Below are 18,529 nucleotides of genomic sequence, written 5' to 3'. Positions count from 1 at the left end.
TCAGACGCGTACAACTGAATTTTACTCTCATGCCACGTACACACGTCGGAATTCTCGTCGGAAAAAGCTCTGATGGTTTTCCTGACGGAATTCCGACTGAATTCGGCTCAAGCACAGAGGGGGCTGCGTACGATGGGCACAGGTGGCTGCATTCGATGGGCACAGTTGGCTGCGTTCGATGGGCACAGTTGGCTGCGTTCGATGGGCACAGTTGGCTGCGTTCGATGGGCACAGTTGGCTGCGTTCGATGGGCACAGTTGGCTGCGTACGATGGGCACAGTTGGCTGCGTACGATGGGCACAGTTGGCTGCGTACGATGGGCACAGTTGGCTGCAATTGGTGGTTTTGTTTTTCAGTATTTTTCAGTTTGTTTTGCACCTCCCAAATATTTTGAGCACCAGCCGCCACTGGTCTCCGCTATTTTTTTTTTCTGACATAAACTCACAAGAAATCTTTGGAACAGAAGTTTCTTATGGATTCTTCCAGCAGTGAAATTCCTCAGCAAAATACAGCCAAGAAATGTGTTGAGCAAACACGTTGGGTCAAGTGACTTACCCTGCTGGTCTCCTTCTTCCATTCCTTGGGGCAGTACTTGTACATCTTCTGCGAGTGTTCCATGTACACATGTTCGTTGTCTGCAGAGAATACACAGAGGAAGCACAATCAGGCTTATGACACGGCAATTTTTTCTTCTTTTAACCTTTATTATTTTGTAAAAATGTTTTGATAATAAATAAAATGTGATACCGAAACAGCTTTTTTTTTAGAGCTGAACTCCAGGTCAATAGTTACATGCAAAAGCACTTCTCTGCCAGAGGATCTGTATTTCTGATATTTACACAGCCCTGCCAGACAGCACAGCCAGGTCAAAGACCTCCTTTCCTCTGCAGCAGTTAAACGAGACCTATAGTCACAGCCTACACTTTCAATTGAGAACATCAACATTATTATTATAATAATAAATAATACAAACAAAAGCTTACTTGAAATATCTAAAATGTTGTGAGTGCTGTGTCTGCTGGCCGTCTCTTTCCTCAACTTTCTGGATTCCCTACATGCTTTTCAGCTTCTCCTCTGCGGTTTACTTAAAAAATTTCTGAGGACTACATATCCCATAATAGATTGCTGCCTGCAAGCAATGATTCCTGTAGTGACTCCGCCTCCTCAAACTCCGCCTCTCAGCACCTCCTGTAGTTCAGAAGGCAGGTGCTCCGTCAGATTAGGCGACCTGTCAAATTTTGTAACGGAAGTGACATTTCGTCACAGCCATCTTGGTACACCCCGCAGTCGCCCAGGAGTACAGTGAGAAGGCGGCAAGCGGACATCTTTTTACACCCATCGGAGTCAGGCATTTCACACTTACTTTTAACAGTAAACTGAGCTTATATAGTGAAATACAGGATTTTAAAATCCGTCTGAATCTTTTGATGTTGAATTTTAAAAGCAGTGGTGTACTGTCAGATCAGCAAACTTGTGAGATCAGCAGGCTTGCCGCTGCTTTTAAAATGCAACATCAAAACAGACAGATTTAACCAGTTCCCGACCGGCGCACGCCGATGTACGTCGGCAGAATGGCATGGGCAGGCATATTGGCGTAGGTACGTCCGTTTTAATATGCCGCCCTGCCATCGTGTGCGAGCTGCCGGCGGTGGGCTCGCGTGCTGGTCGGGACCCCCATGAGTCCGGTCGCGGGTCCCGCAGACTCAATCGCCGCCGGGATACCTACGATCGTCTCACAGGGTGGCTGAACGGGGAGATGCCATTGTAAACAGCATCTCACCGTTCTGCCTAGCAACAAGTGACGCTGATCTCTGCTCCCTGTGATTGGAGCAGAGATCAGTGTTTACTAACACACAGCCCAGCCCCCCCACAGTTAGTAACACGCCCCTAAGAACACTTAACCCCTACACTGCCACGCCCTGGTTAACCCCTTCACTGCCAGTGTCATTTACACTGGAATCAGTGCATTTGTATAGCACTGATTGCTGTATAAATGACAATGGTCCCAAAAATGTCAAAAATATCCGATGTGTCCACCAAAAAAAAAAAAAAAAAAAAAAAAAAGCTGATCGCCGCCATTACTAGTAAAAAAAAAATTATTAATAAAAATGCCATAAAACTTTCACCTATTTTGTAAACGCTATAACTTTTGCGCAAACCAATCAATCGCTTATTGCGATTTTTTTAAACAAAAAAAATGTAGAAGAAAATGTATCGGCCTAAACTGAGGGGAAAAAATGTTTTTTTTATATATTTTTGTGGATATTTATTATAACAAAAAGTAAAAAATAATGCGTTTTTTTTCAAAATTGTTGCTTTATTTTTGTTTATAGCGCAAAAAATAAAAACCGCAGGGGTGATTAAATACCACCAAAAGAAAGCTCTATTTGTGGGGGGGAAAAAAAAAAGGACGTCAATTTTGTTTGGGAGCCACCTCACACGACCGCGCAATTGTCAGTTAAAGTGACGCAGTGCCGAATCGCAAAAAGTGGTCTGGTCTTTGGCCAGCAAAATGGTCCAGGGCTGAAAGTTTTTAAAAATCCTGTATTTCACTATATAAGCGCAGTTTACTGGTAAAAATTTGTGTGAAATGCAAGACTCCGGTGGGTGTAAAAAAAGATGTACGCTTGCCGCCTTCTCACTGTATCTTTACTGTGGGCGACTGCGGGGTGTACCAAGATGGCCGTGATGGAACGTCCCTTCAGTTACAAAATTTGACGGGTCGCCTAATCTGACAGAACGCAGTCTGTGTGACACAGCAGTGCCTATTTATAGGGCATAATCAATACGTGTCACAGAACACAAAGTGGTAAATATGTGGGGATCTTCACAAAGTAAATTTACAAACTTCAAGCTAGATCCAACTAATAGGAGTAGGCTAGAAATAATTGAAATACAATGTGGAAATGAATATACGATTTTACATTTTGATCATTGCTACACTTTGAACTCCAGCCTTCCCTTCAGTCTTGCTTTGAAATTGCTTACTCTGATTTCACTATAAGGCTGTTTTGAAGATGGGAAGAAAGAGAACATTGCCCTTATCAGTGTTCTGCTACTCCTTTTCTATCCAATCACAAGCTGAGGGCTTTAAGGTCAGGCTTTTAGTCAACCTGTATGTACTATTTTTTTTTTTTTTTGTTTGAAAGAGTGGGGAATGGTTATAACCTCTCAGGAACAGGAAGTGAGAAATTCAGACAAAGAAAAAAAAACATTTAGAAGGGAAATCGAAGGAAAAGGTAAGTGAACCAACAATGCACTAGCTTAAAGGAACCTATTTAGAAAATAAAAAAACAAACCCTTACAACCCCTTTAAATGGACTGCAGTGCGTTTCTGCAAGACTGAAAATGCACTGAAAATTGCATAGGTGTGAACCAGGCCTGAGTCGTTGATGTACTAAAGCTGGAGAGTGCAAAATCTGGTACAGCTGTGCAGAGAAAGCAATCTGGTTCAACGTTTTTATTTTATTTTTATTTTATGTCAAAGCTTAAAGGGGTTGTAAAGCTTTGTTTAGCATTTTCTAAATAGGTTCCTTTAAGCTAGTGCATTGTTGGTTCACTTACCTTTTCCTTCGATTTCTCTTCTAAATGATCTTTTTTCCTTTGTCTGAATTTCTCACTTCCTGTTTCTCCTCAGTAAACTTCACACCATCATCTGAGCGGTGTTTAGTCAGGCAGAACAGCTTACTGAGAGGAACAGGAAGTGAGAAATTCAGACAGAGAAAAAAAAAAAAAAAAAACACTTAAGCCCCATACACACTATCAGATTATCTGCTGAGTTTTTCCTTCAGATTTACCAAAACCATGTAGTAGAAGGGCCTGCCTGATTGCATACACATTGAAACTCCTAAGGTTTGTCCTCATATTATATGGTTTTGGTAAATCTGAAGGAAAAACTCAGCAGATAATCTGATAGTGTGTATGGGGCTTTAGAAGGGAAATCTAAGGAAAAGGTAAGTGAACCAACAATGCACTAGCTGAAAGGAACCTATTTAGAATATAAAATAAAACGAACCTTTACAACCCCTTTATTTTTTTTCTCCCTTCTAGATAAATAAAAGAAAAAAAATTATAGTATATAACGTCACAGCTACTTTTGCAAGGTAATATCTTTTTTTTTTTTTTTTTTTTTAAATCCAATCCTTTTTATTATTTTATATGAAAACAACATTGATACAATACAGGCAAAACCATAAAAATAGAAATCACACCAAACCAAACCCCCCCCCCCCCCCCCAAAATAAATAAATAAATATATAAGGTAATATCTGAGGTTGCAAAGGAATTTGGTGCACGTTAAGTGGACTTTTATCCTTTGTGGAAATTAAGGAAGATCCTTCAAATTAAAGTTTTTGTGCTCGGAGCTTTAAATACAGCAAATTAGAATTGTATTAGCAGCAGAGGGAAGGCGTGTAAATCTTGTGCTGTCTTTGAATTTCAAGCGTGCTTACATAAGCATTTTGTTTCTTCTTGTAAATGAAGAAAGAGCTCTTTGCTGTAGATGGTAATTCTGGAATTTGCAGGCCCAGGAATGCAAGTCCTGGAGGACACCACCATCAGGGGGACTTCAGCTGTCTCCATTCATCACCCTGATCTCCACGTGTTACATCAACACCGCCATTCACAGGGCATACCGCAGAAAAAAAAAAAAGTGAAAACTCCCCGACAGCAACCAATCCTGGGCTTTATGGTACAAGTATACAGAGCCATGGAGTTAAAGGGGCATAATAGCCCACAAAGAGGCTCGTGAGAGACTCTACCCATGTGTACCAGAACCACCAAAAAAAAATAAAAAAAAAATAAAGGAAGGATGATAATTGTGCAGGGTCATAATTGGTGAATTTTCAGGATTCGTGAATGACTTGATTCTCTAGATCGGCCTTTTTCAACCAGGGTGCCTAACATGTCCAATCGCATGCCAAAATCACATCAATGTGAACCTAGGCTTCAGGTTCAATCTGAGATTAGCATGCAAAAAAAATAAAAAAATATAAAACGGACGGACGATCATTTGTTCGATAATATATAGGGTCAGGGCCAGTATATTTTGGGCAGGATTTTTTCCTTTAGAAACTAGCATCAGTGTCAGTTATGCCGCGTACACGCTACCGGACTTTCCGGCAGACTAGGTCCGCTGGTCTTCCCGACAGACTTTCGGCGGAGTTCCGACTGACTTTCCAAACGAACGGACATGATCACATACAAACGGACTAAGTCCGTTCGAAAGTCCATTAGTTTTGAACGGGATGACGTAAGAGGGGATTAAACAAGGACATTCAATAGCCAGTAGCCAATAGCTGCCCTTGCGTCGTATTTGGCCGTCGGACCGGCACACATAAGAATGGTTTTCCCGATAGGATTTGAGTCAGACAGATTGGAAACATGTTCTATTTTTATTTTTTTTATGAAAAACGGTCACTGACTGATTCCGTTGGACCTATTCTGCTGGAAAGTCCAGCCGTGTGTACGCAGCATTAAGCTACTTTCACGCTGCACTTTCAGGCGTTTTTTGCACTAAAAATAGCGCCTGTAAAGTGCCTCTCAAGCCACCCCAGTGCAAAAGCCGGAGAAAAAAAAACATCCTGCAAGCAGCATCTTTGGGGCGTTGGGAAAGCGGTAAATTCACCGCGGCTCAAACACCCCTGCCATTGAAATCAACGGCCAGCGCTGCCGAAATGCCTGCAAAGCTTTTTAGCGCTTTTAACCCTTTGTTCAGCCGATAGCAGGGTGCATTTAACCCCACGCCATCAGCCAAAAAGTGGCGCGCTACCGCCGACGCCCCCCCACCCCACTCTTAAAGTGCCCTGTGTATGTTTTAGGTAGACCAAAAAAAAAAAACACACAGCAGAGAAGGGGCAGTACTACGGGTACAAACAACAACCAATATACACATATGTGGTATGACTGCGATCTTCAGTAGCGAGAGAATTTATTTTGGGCTGTTTTCTGGTGGTAGGCTATGGTAGTAACAAGAGATATACAGCTACATTTAATTATATATATATATATATATATATATATATATATATATATATATATATATATATATATAATTAAATGTAGCTGTATATCTCTTGTTACTACCATAGCCTTTTTTTTTTTTTTTACTATTTTGGGCCAATTTTCCTTTGAGAATAAAAAAAAAAATAAGCAGATATCCATAGCAGTTTACTACGAAATGAAAGCCCAATTTGTCCTGAAAAAAAAAAAACGTGGTAAAATCCACCTGGATGCACAAAGTACTTGTGATGATATGTACAGTTTTACTAACACAAGTCAAAGTTGCAAAAATGTGCTTAGACATTAACTTCAGAATGACGGCTACAGTGTGGAACTACTGTGCCCATCAGTGCCGCCTTATCAGTGCCCAATGGTACAGCCTGTCAGTGCCCACCTCATCAGCACATATCAATGAAGGAGAAAAAATTACCTGTTTGAATAAAAAAAAAAAAAAATCATGTTTCATAGTTTGTTATATTAATTTTGCAATTTTTTTTGTTTGTTTAGCAAAAAATAAAAACCCCAGCTGTGATTAAATACCACCAAAAGAAAGCTCTATTTGTATGAAAAAAATTATAAAAATGTCATTTGGTTACAGTGTTGTATGACCGCGCAATTGTCATTCAAAAGTGCATCAGCGCTGAAAACTGAAAATTGGTCTGGGCAGGAGGGGGGGGGGGGGGGGGGTTAAGTGCCCAGTAAGCAAGTGGTTAAAGCGGGAGTCCGCCGTTTTTTTTTTTTTAAAGCCAGCAGCTACAAATACTGCAGCTGCTGACTTTTAAAATAATGACACTTACCCGCCCAGCGCGCCCGCGATGTTGGCACCCGAAGCCGATCTCTCGATCATCTCTCGGGTGCTGCCGCCGCCATCTTGGGTATGGGAATCAGGAAGTGGAGCCTTGCTGCTTCATTTCCCGGGTTCCCTACTGCGCATGCGCGAGTCGCGCTGCGCAATAAGGATGGTCCCCGCTGTCTCTGGGATCCGTGTGTTTCCCAGCAGACAGCGGGGGACCTTCGGAAAGGGGCATACCTTCTGCAGATATCTATGCCGGAAGTGGGTGCAGATACCTGTACTGTACAGGTATCTGCACCCCCCTCCCCCCCTGAAAGGTGCCAATTGTGGCGCCGTAGGGGGGGGGGGAGGGTTCCAATGAGCAGAAGCTCCACTTTAGGGTGGACCTCGGCTTTAAGATTTGTTTTACTCTTAGGCGTGAAGGGGTTAAGAAGTGTGGGCCAGGCTATTATTGGGTCCAGCACTCCACCAACGCACCATTTGAATTGCGACAAGTCGGGAATGTATTCATACCGATGTGTACATTTACTGAAAAGTCCACTTCAAATAAAACTACTGTATAAATAGCACAAAAGAAAAGAAACCTTCTCTCCAAGCACTAAGTATACAAAAAAAAAAAAAGAAAAAAAAAAAAAAAAAGAAGAATTTGAACTTGGTAGCCCAGCATGACTAGATAGGTTGTTCAGCTATTTGTTGTGTGATAAGATCGGGGTCATGTAAGACACCAGACGTGTCCAGGCTGGTGATAATTGACCTGAGTGCTGAGAGAGAACCCATAAATACCTTCGTAATTAACTCCGGGGATGTTATAGACAAGGTAATAGTACCTTTTCTATCAATCTCTGCCTGCTCGGGTTTTATTGGAAAAGGTGACAGACAAGGTCCTTATATAAATAGAACTGTCACTTTCATTTTCCTTCAGTCTTGACTTCAGAAAGATTGTACTCCAGGTAAAGAAAACCGATGATCATTAAGAAGCAGGGCCAGATTAACAGCATCATGGGCCTGGTGCTGAGGATTTTGGTGGGCCTTTTTTACGGAAACAAAATGAAAATGCAAAAATGTTTTGCTAAAACAAATTAAATATACTTTCACCAGTAATATCGGCCGTGCAGCCTTTGAGCAGCAGGAACACCCCCAATACCACCTGCTATGCGGTCTCTCAACAGCAGCAACATAGGAGACCACATTTCCAAACTGCCATTCAGGGAGATCCCCCCCTTCCCAAAAAAAAAAAAAGAGGGGGGATGTAGTCTCGGGTTGATGGGGAAATAGGTGGCGGGGGGTGATTTTTCAGGCAAATGGCACTTAGCACTTAAAATCATCCTGACGCTATGCTTGATATGGCATCGGGATGATCAAATTCCATTATTTCTATTACTACATTGTAATATATAGTGAAATAGTTCAACTCACCATGATGCATTATCAGTGGGAACCTGAGCTTGTCACTTCCCACCAGATGCAGTGTGTCGCTTGCCACCATTGCCTGCTGCCAGATGCCACCCGCAGCCTGCCACCAGATACAGTGTGCCACTTGCCACCAGATACAATGTGCCACTTGCCATCAGCATGCCACCAGATACAGTGTGCCACTTGCCACCAGCAGCCTGTCACCAGATACAGTGTGCCACTGGCAGCCTGCCACCAGATACAGTGTGCCACTTGCCACCAGATACAGTGTGCCACCAGATACAGTGCCACTAGCAGCCTGCCACCAGATACAGTGTGCCACTTGCCACCAGATACAGTGTGCCACTTGCCACCAGCAACCTGACACCAGATACGGTGTGCCACTTGTCACAAGCAGCATGCCAGATAGTGTGCCACTTGCTACCAGCAGCATGCCACCAGATTAAAGCGGGATTCCACCCTAAAGTGGAACCTCCGCTGATCGGAACCCTCCCCCCATCCGGTGTCACAATTGACACCTTTCAGGGGGGAGGGGGGTATTTTCACCCACTTCCGGGCATAGACTCCCACGGGAGTCTACGCCATTTCCTGCCCTGCCGCGCTGTCTGCTGGGACACACACGGGTCCCAGTGACAGCGCGGAGATTTCCTATTGCGCGGCGCAGCTCGCGCAGTAGGGAACCGGGAAGTGAAGCCGATTCGCTTTACTTCCTGATTCCCTCACCTAGAATGGTGGCGGCAGCAGCCGAGGCACGAGCGGTCGATCGGCCTCGGCATCGCTGGAACCCGGGACAGGTGAGTGTCCATTTATTAAAAGTCAGCAGCTGTAGTATTTATAGCTGCTGGCTTTTAATATTTTTTTTTGGGCGGAATCCCTCTTTAAGTGTGCCACTTGCCACCAGCAGTCTGCCACCAGATACAGTGTACCACTTGTCACAAGCAGCCTGCCACCAGATAGTGTGCCACTTGCCACCAGCAGCATGCCACTTGCCACCAGCAACCTGCCACCAGATACGGTGTGCCACTTGTCACAAGCAGCATGCCAGATAGTGTGCCACTTGCTACCAGCAGCATGCCACCAGATACAGTGTGCCACTTGCCAACAGCAGCCTGCCACCAGTTACAGTGTGCCACTTGCCACAAGCAGCCTGCCACCAGTTACAGTGTGCCACTTGTCACAAGCAGCATGCCAGATAGTGTGCCACTTGCTACCAGCAGCATGCCACCAGATACAGTGTGCCACTTGCCAACAGCAGCCTGCCACCAGTTACAGTGTGCCACTTGCCACAAGCAGCCTGCCACCAGTTACAGTGTGCCACTTGCCACAAGCAGCCTGCCAGATATAGTGTGCCACTTGCCACAAGCAGCATGCCAGATACAGTGTGCCACTTGCCACCAGCAGCATGCCAGATACAGTGTGACACTTGCCACCAGCAGCATGTCACCAGATACAGTGTGCCACTTGCCACAAGCAGCCTTCCACCAGATACAGTGTGCCACTTGCCACAAGCCGCCTTCCACCAGATACAGTGTGCCACTTGCCACAAGCCGCCTGCCACCAGATACAGTGTGCCACTTGCCACAAGCAGCCTGCCACCAGATACAGTGTGCTACTTGCCACAAGCAGCCTGCCACCAGATACAGTGTGCTACTTGCCATCAGCAGCCTGCCACCAGCAGCAGTGTACCACCAGATACAGTGTGCCACTTGCCACAAGCAGCATGCCAGATACAGTGTACCACTTGACACAAGCAACATGCCACCAGATACAGTGTGCCATTTGCCACAAGCAGCCTGCCATCAGATACAGTGTGCCACTTGCCACCAGCAGCATGCCAGATACAATGTGCCACTTGCCACCAGCAGTGTGCCACCAGATACAGTGTGCCACTTGCCACCAGCAGTGTGCCATCAGCAGCCTTCCACCAGATAGTGTGCTACTTGCCACCAGCAGCAGTGTGCAACCAGCAGCCTTCCACAAGATAGTGTGCTACTTGCCATCAGCAGCCTGCCACCAGATACAGTGTGCCACTTGCCACCAGCATGCAACCAGATACAGTGTGCCACTCGCCACCCACAGCCTGTCACCAGATACAGTGTGCCACTTACCACCAGCAGCCTGCCACTGCCTCCAAGACTCTCCCCAATTGGTTAGAAGAGACAGGGCCTGCATAGTCAATCAAATCCCTGGAGCCCCCACCCCTCCTGAGCTGGGATGGTATGGCTGTATGCCAGGAGTTTTGTTTAGACCAAGTTGTACAGGGTTGTGTGTGCAAGCTTTTGGGCTCACACTGGTGTGCTGCAGTTGGCTGCACTGCTCATGTATCTGCAGTTTTAGCTGCAGTCCTATTGATTTATATCAGGTTGCAGGTTTTTGCTGCATTTTCTGACAGTGTGCCAAAGATGCAGCATGCAGGAATTTTGGTGCGCTTTCAGAAAATGCAGAAAAAACAAACAACCTAATAGAAATCTATAGGACTGGGGGTAAAACGCAGGAAAACTGTGGATACACCAGCAATGGGCCAAAACACAGCAAATCAGTGTGAACCACCTAAAAGCACAAGGGACCACCAAGCACTGCCACAGGCTGATGACACAGTTCTAAACACTTTGGCTGCAGTTATAACAGCTACTGCTGGAGAAAAAAGTTAAAAACGAGGGAAAGGGATATAAGAAACCAGTCACTGAGCTCACATGTGGACGGTCCCTGGAGGCTCCTCACTCAGAGATATCCTGTTCACCTTCTATCTGCCGGTGTTTCCCACCCACACGGCTCCTTCACTGCACAGACTTCACAGAGGGGGAGGGGAAAGGCAGAGCCAACTCAGCCTCTCCCATTTGTGTAGGGGGGGAACTGTGCACTGTGACATTGTAATAACCACAGTGAGCAAACACAGATGCAGCCAGACACCCCTACATTTACACACACTTCTCCTGTCCCATAGAAGTTTATGGACAGGAAAAAAAAAAATCGGGCTTATGCTGCTGGCTGGGTGGGCCTATTTTAAGGCAGGGGCTTGGTGCTGCAGCTCCATCAGCCCCTATGTTAATCCGGCCCTGTTAAGAAGTGTAGAATCAGGTCAGGTTGGGCCTGGTGTATAAACCTGTCAGATGACATCATCGTCCCAGACAAGTCAGATTCAAATCCGCCCTTAAAAAATGACAGTTGAAGAATAACAGGATGGCAAATGATACGATGATACAATTTGTCTGAGATTATAATTCCCTCCAACAGTGTTAGGCCTGGTTCACACCTATGGCATTTTTAGTGCTTTTTTGCATTTTGCAGATTTGCACTACAGTCCATTTATCATGGTTTCCTATGTTCCATGTTCTGTAGTGCAAATCTGCAAAATGCAAAAAGCACTAAAAAATGCCATAGGTGTGAATCAGGCCTAAGGCTTGGTTCATACCTATGCAGGTTGCGTTTTCAAAAATTCCCACCAGCCAAAAATTGATAGCATGTTCTCAATTGTCCCGACGGAAAAACTTTTTTTTTTTTTTTTAACAAAAAGGTTGGTCTTTATTAGTAAAAGAGCAAAGCAATTACAAGCAGTATATGAGATAGTATACAGCACAGATGCAAGGTATTGCATAACAGAGCGAAAAACCACAGATCCAGTCAGCAGATCAATACCAAAGTCATACCCCCAGATAAGGGATAATAGAAAGAAGATAAAACAAGATCGGTTACTCTGCAGAACCCACCCACGGTTGCCACACCCTTGTAAATTTTTGCGGGCAGCCCCTACTAGCATAAGTCAATTTATACATAGGTAGTACAGCATCTACAGCCTTTTCCCAGGCCCTCCTAGTAGGTGGATACCCCGACCGAAAAACTTTCTATCGGTAATTCCGATCGTGTGTATGCAATTCCGACACTCCCAAAAAAATCATGCATGCTCAGATTCAACTACAAGACAAAAGCTATTGGCTACTGGCTATTGAACTTCCTTTTTCTTGTTCCATCGTACGTGTTGTACGTCACCGCTTTCTAAACTAAATCGGAATTTGGTGTGACCGTGTGTAGGCAAGACAGCTTGAGCCGAATTCCATTGGGAAAACCATCAGAGCTTTTTCCGACGGGAATTCCGATTGTGTGTACGCGGCATAAGTCCATACCCTACCCCTTCACCAGACAATTTACAAGCAACAGAACAGAAGCTCTAGCTGAATTATGGGAGCCATTTATTTTCTGGGTTCAGACCTGCTTTGCCAAGATCTGATAAGGAAGAGGACTGGACACACACAGGTAACTTACTTTGAATAACGCTGAGTCCAAAGAGATGGCAATCTTTCAACCGGAGGAGGTCACAAATCTGGACTAATAACTCCTGGCAAAGTGCTTTGACCTGCAAAAAAAATAAAAGTTACATGTTACATCATTGGGAAAAAAAAAAAAAAGAAGAAGAAGGCAATAAAATGTACAGACAGTGGGCGTGGCCGTGGTTTTTACAGAAACACTTTATGCGCTTGGACGGTTTGTGGTTTACAGAAAAGGAAACAAATGTCACTTAGACCCCTTTCACACTGGGGCCGTGGCCACATTAGCGCTGATGCACCGCTTGTTTAAGCGGCGCTTTTTCGGCTGCCAGTGGGGCGCTTTTAACCCCAAAGAAGGGGTTAAAATCGCCTGTGTTGCGGCGCTTCCCAAAATCGCTTTTCAGACGCTTTGGAAGCGCTGCCCATTGCTCCCAAACCGCCCCAAAGATCTAGCAGATTTAGTGCCGCTTACTAGACATGTACGATTAGTTTCGTACGAATCTCAAATTCGTACAAATTTCCTTAAATTCGTACGTTTCGGGAGGATCCGAAATACAAATTGCCATGCGTCCGAATTTTGTACGAAATAAGAACTTTTGTTTATGAATCCCCAGGAGGAAATCAGCACAGCACAGGGATGGTGGGAGCCCCTCATCGAACGAAAATTGGTATTTCGGATAGGAAATTCTTCAACGGAATTTCGTATTTCGGATAAAAACCAAACTTCCATCAGCATTGACTGTCATATTGAGGTATATTTTTGCCTTTAAATTCATCGTAACAAACGTTCGTACAAGCTAACGAACCTAACGACAATTCGTATTTTGTACGAATTGAAATTGAATTTCGGACACGAATTATGAAGTACGAATTAATTTTAATACGAACAGTAATGGAACAGAACGAAACAAATTTATTGACGGCGCCCATGTCTAACGCTTACAGGACTTTTCCTAACGTTCTGCAAGCGCACCGCCCCAGTATGAAAAGTCACACTGAAATGCAGAGCCGGGACAAGGTCATCCAGAGCCCAGGGCAAACATGCGAAACTGCGCCCCCCCCCGCCCCCAAGGTGTATGAGCATTATGTGTCATCAAAAATCCCACCCCCCCCCCCCCCCTCAAAAAAACGGAGCACTAATTTTTCACCCCCTAAGCATAAATTGCCCCTCCTCCCAGTGCAAATCTGTCCCCCTGCTGAAATCCCCCCTCCCAGCACAAATCTTACCCCCCCATTCCCCAAATCCCCCCAATTAAAGTGCCCCCCCCAAAAAAAAAAATCACTCCTAGCACAAATTATCTACCCCTAAAATTGCCAATAACCCCACTGCAAATCTCCCCTTCCAGCACAAAGTGCCCCAATCATCCCTCCTAGCACAAATCTTCATCCCCCATTCCTTCTCCCCGCTAACTTAGCATACCCCCCAAATTTCCCCTCCTAGAACAATACTTACTCCCTGCTGCCCCCCCCCCCAAATCTCCCTTTCCAGCACAAATCCCCCCCCCCCCCACCTCACATGATACCACAGTACCCAGGACAGCCGCCCCTCCTGCCAACCCCTTGTCCCGGTCCTGCTGAAATGAATGGGAGGCTGTTTTCAGGCGCCATTTCTATGCCTGAAAACCACCTCAGTGGAAAGGTGTCTTAACGTGAAACTATATCCGTTTTAGGCTCCATGTGCACTAGTATTTTTTAAGCTCCTAGAAGCCATTAGCATTTTTTTCTGCTCCTAGAAGCTAAAATAGTGTTATCCTACCGGTATATGTCCATGCACACTACTTAAGCCTCTTATGCCGCGTACACACGGTCGGAAATTCGGCCAGCAAAAGACCGATTAGAGCTTTTGGTCAGAAAATGCGATCGTGTGTATGCTCCATTGGACTTTTGCTGCCCGAATTTCGGCTAGCAAAAGATTGACAGCATGTTCTCAATTTTTTCAGTCGGAAGAAGTTCCTATCCGAAAAAGCATTCGTGTGTATGCAATTGCGACGCGCAAAAACTCACGCATGCTCAGATTCAAATACAAGACGGAAGCTATTGGCCACTGAACTTCCTTTTTCTAGTCCCGTCGCAGGTACATCGCCGCGTTCTTGATGATCGGAATTTGGTGTGGCCGTGTGTAGGCAAGACAGCTTGAGCAAAATCCCGTTGGAATAACCATCAGAGCTTTTTCTGACCAAAATTGAGCTTCAGCTTCTAGCAGCAGAAAGATTGTTTTTGTTGAGCTTTTCCAGCAGAAACATTAGCGTGTAAAACACTAGCGCTCCTACAAAAAGCTATTACCGGCGTTTTTTTTTTTTATCCAGTTTTTTTAACCGCTTGAGATCCGCTCTGACCTGCTTTGCCGGGACTAAGTCTATTGACGTCGTCCCGTTCACGAGCGGCCTGCGCACCCCCTGAGGAGCGCGCGCGGCGCGCTCTGTAATCAGCAAGTCTATGAGACTCGCCTAATCACAGATCAGAGCAAGGGGTCGATCCCGACCCCTTACCACGTGATCAGCTGTCAGCCAATGATAGCTGATCATGTGACACAACGGAGACGGTAATCGGCTATTTGATCACCAGCGGCCGTGAGAGGGACTTCAGTCCCGATCACGGCCAGCTCATCAGTGCCCACCTGCCCCCTGCCAGTGCCACCTAATTATAGTAAAAGTGCCACCCATCAGTACTACCCATCAGTGCCCACAGTGCCACCCATCAGTGCCCACAGTGCCACCCATCAGTGCCCACAATCTGCCTCAACAGTGCTGCACCTCATGCCACATATCCGTGCCCATCAGTGTCACCTACCAGTGCCCATCAGTGCCACCCAGCAGTGCCACCAGTCCCATCTATCAGTGGTACCTATCCGTGCCACCCATCCATGCCGCCTTATCTGTGCCCATCAGTACCGCCTTATCCGTGCCTATCGGTGCCACCTTAACCGTGCCTATCGGTGCCCACCAGTGCAGCCTCATTAGCGCATTTGAAGGAGAAAAATGACCTGTTTGCAAAATTTGAAACATGATTTTTTTATTTTCTTTTATTTTGCATCTTTGTTTAGCAAAAAATAAAACTCCCAGCTGTAATTAAATACCACCAAAAGAAAGCTCTATTTGTGGAAAAAAAATGATAAAAATTTAATTTGGGTACAGTGTTGTATGACCGCGCAATTGTCATTCAAAGTGCATCAGCGCTGAAAATTGGTCTGGGCAGGAGGCGGGTTTAAGTGCCCAGTAAGCAAGTGGTTAAGCTTAAAAAAAAAAAAAAAAAATGCTAATTTTCATGGAGCCTCAATAAAAACTGCAATCTTCTTTTGGCTTCATGTACACACTGCCTTACATTTATCGCGGCCACGGGAAAATGCAAACCGCTATAAAATCAGTTTGCGGTTTTCTGCAGCTGGCGGTTCCTATCCTGAATGCGATTCTTCTGCGTTCAGGAGAGGGAGGTTGAAGCTCCCCTAAGCGCAGCAGCTCCTAAAGTCTGCTAAAAGCCTATGTGTATATTGACACCATAGGGGTTGATTTACTAAAGGCAAGTTGCACTCTGCAAGAGCAGTTGATCTTGCAGAGCAAGATCTCTGCCAACTTCCATAATCCAATCACGTGCAAGCAAAATGTAATCTTAATTTTCCTTGCACATAGTTACATAGTTAGTAAGGTTGAATAAAGACACCAGTCCATCCAGTTCAACCCGAGTGTCTACAATTGTCCCTATCCCTGTACATTGCACTCTCACATCGGTCCCTACCCTCAAGCAGGGCCGGATTAAGAGCATCATGGGCCTGGTGCTGAGGACTTGAGGGTCGTTTCTATGGTTAAAGCGGGGTTCCACCCTAAAGTGGAACTTCTGCTGATCGGAACCCTCCCCCCCCTCTGGTGTCACAATTGGCACCTTACAGGGGGGAGGGGGGTGGAGATACCTGTCAAAGACAGGTATTTACACCCACTTCCGGGCATAGACTCCCGTGGGAGTCTGTCATTTCCTGCCCTGCCGCGCTGTCTGCTGGGACACCACAGGTCCTATTGCGCTGCACGACTCGCACATGCGCAGAAGGGAACCGGGAAGTGAAGCCGATTCACTTCACTTCCTGATTCCCTCACCTAGAATGGTGACTGCAGCAGCCGAGAGATCGATCGGCCTCGGCATCGCTGGACCCCGGGACAGGTGAGTGTCCATTTATTAAAAGTCAGCAGCTGTAGTATTTATAGCTGCTGGCTTTTAATATTTTTTATTTTTTTTTGGTGGAATCCCTCTTTAATAAAATGAAAATGCAAAATTTTTATTAAAACAAATTAGGTATTTTTAACAAACTGCTCATTCACACTAGGTGCAGGAGAACCCGTGCGAAGGAGCCCAAATTTTCTGTATACTTTTTTTTTTTGACATTTTTTTTGATCATTTTTTACAATCTTTTATTGTTTACATTCTTATATATACACTTTTTTTTTATGTTTTCTTTTTACAATTTTACTCTTAATTATTTTTTTTTCCAGTGGATGGCAGTGGATGGTGTAAGTAGTGTAGTGTAGTGCAGTGGACGGTGTCAGCATTTTTTTTTTTGTTTCATTTTTTTATAATTTTTTTTTTATTTTTTTTTTAAATGCATTTGGAGCTGGGTTTTTGGCAGTGGACAGCATTTGTAGTGCAATGGCAGTGCCCACATGGTCAGTCCAACCCTGCTGGGCCTATATTAAAAAGGTAGGGGCTTGGAGCTTCAGCTCCAATAGCCCCTAGGTTAATCTGGCCCTGCCCTCAAGGAGCCCACAATCCAAAGTCTTCATTCATATACTAGGGCCAATTTTGGACAGAGGCCAATTAACCTACCTGCATGTCTTTGGAGTGTGGGAGGAAGCCCACGCAAGCACAGGGAGAACATGCAAACTCCAGGCAGGTAGTGTTGTGGTTGGGATTTGAACCAGCGACCCTTTTTACTGCTAGGTGAAGGGGCTAGCCCACTGTGCCGCCCAGCTGTGAACATGATTGGGTACTTTTTGTAAAGTGAAGCTCATTACTAAGCTCTGGAGTGCACAGTCTATTTGCCTTTAGTAAACCAACCCCGTAGACTATTATGGAGTTGGAGCTTTGGAAAAAAAAAAAAGAAACTCAAGTTTAGGAGCTGCTAGTTTACATGAAGCCTAAGGCTTCATGAACACATAAACCTGAAACAACATCGGGCCCTAGTTAATCATCAGCCATCATACATGCCCATAGACCACTCACCAAATCGGGTGTTGTCACTGTAACCAAACAAACACATATATAAACAGAGATCCTGGCAATAGATTACCTGGGGAGGCAAAGGGGCTACGTTAGTGACAAAAGATCATAATGGGGTTTGCTGAAAGGAAAATAAACTTTATTTTAAATTCATTCATAAAGAGTGTTTAATACTAAAAACAATTTGGCCTCCATCGTCACACAAATCCACGAAAATCACCAAGGGTGAAGGTGCATACAAGACCAAACAAACAAAAAACACAACACAACACAACACACAAAATGGTTATTACGACCAGCATATTGTGTTTTGCGTTCGTTTTTTTGTTTGTTGGTCGGTCTTGTACGCACCTTCACCCATGGTGCTTTCCGTGGATTTGTGTGATCCTGTGTTGTTGGAAGCTAAATGGTTTTTAGTATTGAACGCTCTTGGCTTGAATTTAAAATAAAGTTTCTATTTTTTTCAGCATTTTATGACATTTTGTCACTAAAGCAACCCCTTTGCCTCCCAGGTGATTACTGGGGTCTCCGTTTATATTCGTGTACACCATAGCCTATGTCAGTGATGGTGAACCTTGGCACCCCAGATGTTTTGGAACTACATTTCCCATGATGCTCAACTACACTACTGAGTGCATGAGCATCATGGGAAATGAAGTTCCAAAACATCTGGAGTGCCAAGGTTCGCCATCACTGGCCTATGTTGACTGCCAGCTGTGGGAAACCGCAAATTACAGAAACATTTTGGAGATGGCCTTTGGAGGTGGTAGTCTAATTGTTGGGGACCCATCTGTGGTATGGATGGAACCCTCCGATTAAAGTGGTTGTAAACCCATGGGGAAAAAAAAAAAAAGCAACC

The 18,529-nt window shown here is 44.9% G+C and overlaps 1 protein-coding gene and 1 long non-coding RNA gene across 2 annotated transcripts in view; one reads left to right on the top strand and one right to left on the bottom strand.

Moving 5' to 3' along the window:
- Nucleotides 1-18,529, bottom strand: part of FRMD6 (FERM domain containing 6) — a 144,089-nt gene that overhangs the window by 46,080 nt on the left and 79,480 nt on the right. The window contains exons 3-4 of the mRNA XM_077466794.1: nucleotides 12,467-12,557; nucleotides 556-635 (exon numbers count right to left, since the gene is read on the bottom strand). Of these exons, the coding sequence (XP_077322920.1) occupies nucleotides 556-635; nucleotides 12,467-12,557 (171 nt within the window). The remainder of the gene's footprint in view (nucleotides 1-555; nucleotides 636-12,466; nucleotides 12,558-18,529) is intronic.
- The window catches only part of LOC143956582 (uncharacterized), a 140,795-nt gene that overhangs the window by 95,948 nt on the left and 26,318 nt on the right, over nucleotides 1-18,529 (top strand). The window lies entirely within an intron of this gene.

Source organism: Lithobates pipiens, unplaced genomic scaffold (assembly GCF_037356315.1).
Source record: "Lithobates pipiens isolate NorthernLeopardFrog02 unplaced genomic scaffold, aLitPip1_a1.2 Scaffold_37, whole genome shotgun sequence".
NCBI classification, from domain to species: Eukaryota; Metazoa; Chordata; class Amphibia; order Anura; family Ranidae; genus Lithobates; species Lithobates pipiens.
Note: the sequence above shows the minus strand (reverse complement) of the source record. Positions and strands in the feature narration are given on the sequence as shown.